This window comes from Phytophthora sojae (assembly GCF_000149755.1).
Source record: "Phytophthora sojae unplaced genomic scaffold PHYSOscaffold_18, whole genome shotgun sequence".
Classification (NCBI taxonomy): domain Eukaryota; phylum Oomycota; class Peronosporomycetes; order Peronosporales; family Peronosporaceae; genus Phytophthora; species Phytophthora sojae.
The window spans coordinates 580,894-588,985 of record NW_009258132.1 but is presented as its reverse complement, the minus strand read 5'-3'; the positions used below and the strand labels follow the sequence as shown (position 1 = coordinate 588,985).

General features: G+C 51.6%; 3 protein-coding genes across 3 annotated transcripts; 2 read left to right on the top strand and 1 right to left on the bottom strand.

Moving 5' to 3' along the window:
* Nucleotides 1-1,571: 1,571 nt before the first annotated feature.
* On the top strand, nt 1,572-4,208 carry PHYSODRAFT_466414 (hypothetical protein; the record flags this gene model as incomplete). Its single annotated transcript, XM_009541107.1, has 4 exons — nt 1,572-2,525; nt 2,640-3,509; nt 3,549-3,851; nt 3,948-4,208. Coding segments are annotated over 4 exons (2,388 nt in total), but the record flags the coding sequence as incomplete, so codon positions are not given.
* Nucleotides 4,209-4,570: 362 nt separating this feature from the next.
* Nucleotides 4,571-5,272, bottom strand: PHYSODRAFT_418824 (hypothetical protein; the record flags this gene model as incomplete). The annotated part of the gene is made up of 1 exon (XM_009541106.1): nt 4,571-5,272. A coding segment is annotated over one exon (702 nt), but the record flags the coding sequence as incomplete, so codon positions are not given.
* Nucleotides 5,273-6,161: 889 nt separating this feature from the next.
* Nucleotides 6,162-8,038, top strand: PHYSODRAFT_342627 (hypothetical protein; the record flags this gene model as incomplete). The annotated part of the gene is made up of 2 exons (XM_009541105.1): nt 6,162-6,302; nt 6,869-8,038. Coding segments are annotated over 2 exons (1,311 nt in total), but the record flags the coding sequence as incomplete, so codon positions are not given.
* Between the last annotated feature and the right edge of the window lie 54 nt (nt 8,039-8,092).

The following is an 8,092-nucleotide window of genomic DNA, read 5'->3' as shown; positions in this document are numbered from 1 at the left end:
TAACACCTAGATATTGTACCTACGACGCTGAGGTGCGGCGGAGCTCCACACTGCTGCGCGGGCGCTCGGCGCGCGCCATATCGCTGCTGGGCTCGACCTTCGGCATCGGCGAGTTACTCGGTATCTCCTGCAACTAAGCCACTGCCTGCAGCCACGCTTTTTGTCGATGCTACAGCGTAGACTGGTTTGCGTATGCGCCCTCTATCCGAATCTCCATCTTCTATGTAGTGTTAGTACTTTACTGTAGAAAGGAGAGTTGGCGTGGTGGGGTGAACGACAACAGTCGTTCACGACAACAGTGGTGAACGACAACAGTCGTTCACCCCAGTAAAGCGAAGAAACATTGCTCCACTACGGGAACAAACGGTCGCATGATAACTGTGCTATGATGTCCTTACATTCCATTCCTGGCAAGTATATTTAAATCTTCTAGCAGGAGGTTAGTGCATGGCGTCAGGATCAAAAGCCCGGACATTTTTCAAGTGCGCTGCCTCTATTAAAGGGGGCAAAATGCGCACACAGATGAATCAGTCCAATTTACGAGCCGAGATGCAGCAACACTCAAAACTACATAATACAATATTAACCAATGAAATTGCTACATTTGATTTGTCGTCAAACTGTCTTACGAATGCTCGACACAAGTGATTGACCATCCACGACTTACAGCAATTCGTACTCGAGTACGATTTATAGTCGTGCTCGATAAGTCGTACGAGTTATTGTGCTTTGCAGTTATTTTGCCGACCATTTTAGACGCTAAATATGGCAAAGCCTGCTCCTAAATATGTGTGAAAGAAGATACACGGCCTGCTAAAATTATGCATAAATCCACCTCCTCATATATATATCGACTTGGGAGGGCCTGTCAGCAGCCATGCATTGGCCCAGTACACCACCGTCCATGATCCCCAGCACATCCACCCTCTTATGCATAATTGCCGTGTGTGTAGGTGCTTGTGGATAAAAACCGACAGAATTGCAGCTGCACAGCCACAATTGCACTTTTGAAAGTGCAATTATGGCGCTTTTAGCGTAATTCTAGGCCTCCACCCATTTATGCACCTCGATTTATCGTAAATCTAGCAGGTGGTCGTAATAATACAGCAAATCTCGCCTCATATTGCCAAAATCATTGCAAAGCACAAATACAGTCTGAAGTGCCAAAAAGTACAATATGTGTTATTATAATAAACCTGGCGAGATGTGCGCCTAAATACTTTTGTCCAATAAAAACAGAAACTACATAGTGATTATGTCCAATTAAAGCGAATATGTAGTCTACATTAAAGAGAAGTCGCACTCTCTCGCCAAACCGCAACACTGCCGCTCTGCTGGACATGGCGAGCCAGTCGGATCTCCAGCCTGGAGTCGAGGAGATAGCCGCATTCGTGGACGACAGCGTCTTCACTCAGTTGAGCGCGAAACTGGGGGACGCGAAGGAAGGCAACGAAGGAGCACTGGAGAAGAAGCCTCTTCGCATCGATAAGTATTTGAAAAAATATCGCGACGCGGGGCTCCGGGTCTCTCAGCAAGAATTTAAGGGATGCTTGGAGGTGAAGATCAGAATCGTATACGAGTACCCAGACGTGACGGTCGATCTTGCGGAAACCATTACGGTCAAGACGGTGAAAGACCTCCTGGCAAAGTTTGTTCCGGAAGACAACCCCCTCATCACCAAGCTGGGTGAAGACGAAATGATTCGACTCTCGGATGCGTTCACTAAAGTCACGTACGTCGGCGAAGCCCACCTCGACCTCGCACAGTATCTGCGGGACTGCTGGAAGGCCTACACCCCCACAAAGTACAAGGCGCCATGTGTGGCGGTCGTGCAGAGTTCTGGCTTCGGCAAGAGTCGGATGGTGCGTGAACTCGCGATTGAGGCTCAAAAGAGCGCCTTGAACATGAAAGTCCTGTACATGTGTGCCCGTGTGCACGAGTCGACGGGGTTTCCCAAGGCTACGAGCGAGCTTCGTGGTTGGCTGTTTCAAGAAGGCTCCGAAGTGGAAGACATCGCCAGTCGATTGAAGACAATTTACGTCTACGCGAACAAGCATTGGGCGGACGTTCAGGAGGAATGGCTGAAGCTGTTTACCGAAAAGGCAGCGGACACCTCTGTAAAGGCGAAACTTTCGGATGAAACAGATACGCTGGAGGGGGATACCTCTACTGAGAAGAATCCAAATGGCAGAATCGTGGTTCTGGTGATCGATGAAGCGAGAAGCCTGCTGGCTGAGAAGCCAGACAAGAAGAATGACTTCCGAATGTTGCGAAATGCTCTCAGATCCGTGAACAAAGATATCGGCCATCGTGGATGCATTTTCGGCGTGCTGATTGATACGAACTCCAGGATCTCGGACCTGGCGCCTCCGCTGTTGTTGGACCCATCATCTCGGCTTTTCGATGGAGAGTTGGCATCGTTTGCGCCAGTTGTGTTAGCTGAGACAATGGACGCACACTGGGATCAATACTGTGAAGAAAAACAAGCCGGCGAAGATGAAGAAATGAAAGAGGACATCCAAGATGTAGATGAAGAAATGAAAGAGGAAATACTAGATGCGGGAGCAGAAGATGAAGAAATGGAAGAGGAAACTCAGGTTGCGGTGGGAGCTGAAAAAGACGAAGAGAAGAAGAAACAGCAAGAACGTGCTAAGATAGCTATGTACAAGAGAATCGTTACCGGGGATGCGAGTCAAGCTTGGCACGCGTTGTGCCGCATGGGGCGTCCGATGTGGTACAGCACTTGCCCCAATCCTGCGGATAGAGAAGATGTGATCAATCTTGCGGCGAACAAGCTGCTACTGGGGATTCCCCCTTCGCAAAATGCGTACAACAAGGATACCATGCTTGGTGTCGCCTCCATGCTTTGCCGTCTGGGCGTGCGCCCGCATTCAACGTCGGCTCTGGCATCTCGGGCGACTGCCGACTTCATGGCGATTCTCGCGTATGTGAATTTCAAGCGAGAAGGTTACGTCACCAGCTACGCTTCGGACCCAGTGCTCGCCTTAGGAGCGATGAAAGTGTGGTATGAACTGAAACATGGTTTGGCAAAGTATATCCTGCCGCAACTCAAGAACCTCCTTTTGGATGAAGCATTGGACACCGGTGGAGTTGGCGAAATTGGCGAGATGGTTGCTCGGATTTTGCTGCTTCTGGCGATGGACACGTGTGTGATGGGGGACAAAGACTTTTCCCAGTGCTACCACACGATCGGGCAATTTGTACCGGTGCAGGATTTCTTGGACGTGCTGCAAGGCAACAAGGAGAGACCGATATATTGTAAGGGGATGTACAACGCGGAAGATAAGAGACCAGAAATCAACGAGTGGCGCTCGCAGTGGGAGGGTTGGTACGTGGGGTTCACCCACTATGTGCAGTTGCGGCTCGAGCCGAATGAGGACACGCTTTGGTTTTTGCTGGGGCGTCAAGCTGCAGGTATTTTCCCCCGTAACCAGTATGGAGCCGATTTGTTGATCCCGATGTTTAAGAAGAGATCCAACAGCAGGCCAGTCGGTGGGGAGACAACGAGGGGTGAACAAGAGGAGCAGGAAGTGTTGATGATGTTGATTCAAGTGAAGAATCGTTCCCCAGTCGATGGTGGGTTTTCCAGGGCAGCGACGGAGAAACTATGCCCCTGGTTTGTGTTCGGAAAGAACAGTGATGGGAACTCGTCAGCGGGGAAATCTACCGGTGAAATTGGTGGGGATCCGAAACCGCTGAGCTCCACGGATGTCCGTGATACCATTCGCATCTACATGAATGTGCGCGGTAGAACGCGTGACGGCAAGTTCATCTATGCCACGACAATGAAAGACAATCTTAAGCCCAAGAAGAAAGGCAACGCCTCTGAGGTGAAGGAGGAGAGTCAGACGATCGGGAGTCAGGCGAAGAAGTGGGCGAAGATCGAGAGCAATCCTGGCGTCTCAAGTGTGTCGAGTGTCTCGGAGGAGGATCCTGTTTTCACGATCTGCCTCCGTTTACTCAACAGGGTCACCTACCCGTTCCTGAGCGAGGACGTGGCTTCCATTCTATCAAACATGGTGGAGTCTCAGTATGACCCGCTGGGGCTTGTGGAGGGCGACCTGGACTATCGCGATGAAGATGAAAAACGAAACAAGGACGTTAGTTCGTATGCGAAGTTGTCGCTTACCGCGAAGCGCGACAAGTTGTTGCAGAACGCCCGTAAAGCACTAGCGTACGCGCCGGGTGACAAGGAAGAAGAGTGACGCTGAGAGTGACGTTGGTGGCAGTGGTGAGGGCCACTAGGCGATCAAGGTGGCGAGACGGAAACATCCAAGAAACGAGCACGTGAAAACCAAGAGGGTGAAGAAGGCCGTCCCACTAAACGCGCCAAGTGATCCAACAAGACGCCCAAGCCCACACCGAGGCAGTAACAGTACGTACCTGGTGCCTGCAGCAACTAGTTTTAACTACCAACAATTTGTTTTACTTGAGAGTACGCAGCCACCTCCAGTACGCTTCACCTTGCAGTTCTTACGGAAGTAGCACGTCTTTTGCTGTCTACGTCGTCTTTACTGCTCTACCTACTCGTCCTGCAGGAACGGGTATTATAGTCCGTGTACCCGCGCGCGTCGCCGAGGTAGAACGTGTCCGTGTCGTAGTCGTTCACGGGCTTGTTGAGTTGGAAGCGCCGCACCAGGTCCGGGTTCGAGATGAAGTGGCGGCCGATGGCCACGGCGTCGGCCGCGCCCTCCTCCACGATCTGCACGGCCGACTGCCGGTCGAAGCCCGACGCGGCGAGGAGCACGCCCTTGTACGTCTCGCGGAACTGCCGCGCCGAGCCCTTCTCGGGTGCCAGCGGGTCACGCACGTGGTAGCCACGCGGCTCGATCAGGTGCGCGTAGGCCAGGTCGTAGTTCTTGAGCCTGTTCAGCACGTACGTGTAGGTGGCGACGGGGTCCGAGTCCTTGTCGCCGAAGCTGCCGCCGAACGGGGACAGTCGGATGCCCACCTTGGACGAGTCCAGACTCTCGAGGATGGCCTCCAGTGCCTCGAACAGGAAGCGCGCGCGGTTCTCGACGCTGCCGCCGTACTGGTCGGTGCGGTCGTTGATGCCGTCGTGCAGGAACTGCTCCAGCAAGTAGCCGTTGGCGGCGTGCAGCTCGACGCCGTCGAAGCCCGCTTTGAGGGCGTTCTCCGCGGCCGAGCGGTAGTCCGCCACGATGCCCGGGATCTCGCTCGTCTCGAGCGCGCGCGGCGGCACGGGCTCCATGCGTCCTTCGCGCGTGACGATCTTCTTGCCGGCGCGCAGGACGCCGCCCGGCTGGGGCCGATGCGGCCCGTGTGGTCGTATCTTACCTATGGTATGTACCGCATCGCCGAAGTTATTGTTCGCACATTTATTAATACCATAAAGCGCACTAAACACTTGGTGGCAATTTGGCCGGACTTCCGAGACAACACTAGGAGGATTCTGGAAGCAAAACTCGGGCATTATTTTCAGGAAGAAATACTCTACTTTTGATACGTAGCCATGTATTTACCAAACTACGCACTGTACGGGACTAGACTTGATTGAAATTTGTGACTGGGTTTGGCGGTGCTTTCCAATACAAACATCAAGTATAAAGGATTTGTATTGACCCGGAAAAAAATCGATCGAGTTTTCTGGTACATGTTGCTGAACTGAGCAAGCCCAGCATCGCTACCATGTTGAATAGACGCCAATGAAGACACTAGTCAGCTGACAGCCTCAACTTCGAGTATAGACCTCTCCACACTGTCAAACACCACTCTTCTATACAAATTCAAGATAGTGCGTGTCTCCATTGAATCTTATCAACCGCGTCAGCTTAACCTTATTTGAGCAGCTTACTACAGTGAAGTGCGTCGATAAGGAACGGGCGACATTTTATATTCTACGACAAGACATGAATCCTCGCTTGTACCCATTGTGTGCCAATTGTACTGAATTAGTTATATGATTCTACCAATCATTCGGTCCCGTTTAACATTCCGCCAATCACAGTTCCGAAACCGAGCCTCAAGAGCGGCTGGATGGAGCGGCTCCCAAGTCGGGGAAAATGGAACCTAAAGGTCGCGAGAGGGAATCATGAGGATCGCTGTGAGCGCGGGAATCGCGCCAGGTACATGTCTGCATGCCTCATTAACCAACTTTCGCTCTGCTGCTCACAACTCCCATGGTGACCGCCACTTCCAGACCGTTCCAGAGGTGGCTACGTCTGACCAAGCTTCAGTCGCTGCTAATCTGTCATCGCCGTCGTGATCTACCGGGTGCTACCTATGCTGAGTTGGCTGCGTGGGCTCAAGCCGAGACTCTGGTCGCGAAGTCCGACATGAACTACATATTGCAGTAAATCAGTGCATTTGCTGTCTGCATGTGACGAGTCAAACCTTTAATTATCAATATACCTTTTTCTTTCAATGTATACCAGGCGTTCCTTATCGACGCACTTTACTGTACCGGTAGGCGTTATTCGAGCTGTTCAATGGAGTTAGTTCATTTATTACGCTTGAAACAGCTCTCCACGAGTTTGTTACCAATCTTACCGATAGCTTACCGGGTGCGGCTATAATTTTGACCCGACCCAAAGTCGGTTTTTCGTCCATTGCAAAAAAACGGTTACAGCTTTTTCGATTCTGATTGTTGCATCTGTTTTCTATCGATTTTAGACGAATCATAAGCAGCGGTTTGGCGCCGAAAGCACAATCATTGGTTTAAAAAAATAATTTTTGGGGTGCGGTTATAATTTCGGCGCGCACTGTATATCACGTAGATGCGGTACCGTGTTTCTGGTACAAAACTGAGGGAAGAAAAATCCAACCGGCCATTTCCACATTTCCCCTCCAAGCCTTGTCCTGTAGCGCCACTGCTGTGCTGCTGCAGATGGACATGTCCAGCCAGTTGGATCCCCAGGCTTTGGCCGCGTTCGTGGACGACAGTGTCTTTGCTCAGATGAGCGGGAAGCTTGGAGCAGACGCATCGCCGAAGAAAAATCTTTTCGTTACGTGGATGCTGGAAGACTATCCCAACAAAGCCACACTCCAACTCGAGGCCTCCCAGATCCAGATACATGGATTGATACAGGTGGAGATCAGAAGAGCATACGGGCATACACGCGTGTCTCGACCTCTTGCACAAACTATTGCGGCCAAGACGGTGAAAGACCTCCTGGCAAAGTTTGTCCCTGAAGCCCGCTCCGGCACGCCCAAGTTGGATGAAAATGAAATGAAGCGAATCGCGGAGGCGTTCACCAAGGGCCGGTACCTCGGCGAAGCCCACCTCGACCTCGCACAGTATCTGCGGGACTGCTGGAAGGCCTACACCCCCACAAAGTACAAGGCGCCATGTGTGGCGGTCGTGCAGAGTTCTGGCTTCGGCAAGAGTCGGATGGTGCGTGAACTCGCGATTGAGGCGCAAAAGAGCGCCTTGAACATGAAAGTCCTGTACATGTGTGCTCGTGTGCACGAGTCGACGGGGTTTCCCAAGGCTACGAGCGAGCTTCGTGGTTGGCTGTTTCAAGAAGGCTCCAAAGTGGAAGACATCGCCAGTCGATTGAAGACAATTTACGTCTACGCGAACAAGCATTGGGCGGACGTTCAGAAGGAATGGCTGAAGCTGTTTACCGAAAAGGCAGCGGACACCTCTGTAAAGGCGAAACTTTCGGATGAAACAGACACGCTGGAGGGGGATACCTCCACCGAGAAGAATCCAAATGGCAGAATCGTGGTTCTGGTGATCGATGAAGCGAGAAGCCTGCTAACTGAGAAGGGAGGCAAGAAGAATGACTTCCGAATGTTGCGAAATGCTCTCAGATCCGTGAACAAAGATATCGGCCATCGTGGATGCATTTTCGGCGTGCTGATTGATACGAACCCCAGGATCTCGGACCTGGCGCCTCCGCTGTTGTTGGACCCATCATCTCGGCTTTTCGATGGAGAGTTGGCATCGTTTGCGCCAGTTGTGTTAGCTGAGACAATGGACGCACACTGGGATCAATACTGTGAAGAAAAACAAGCCGGCGAAGATGAAGAAATGAAAGAGGACATCCAAGATGTAGATGAAGAAATGAAAGAGGAAATACTAGATGCGGGAGCAGAAGATGAAGAA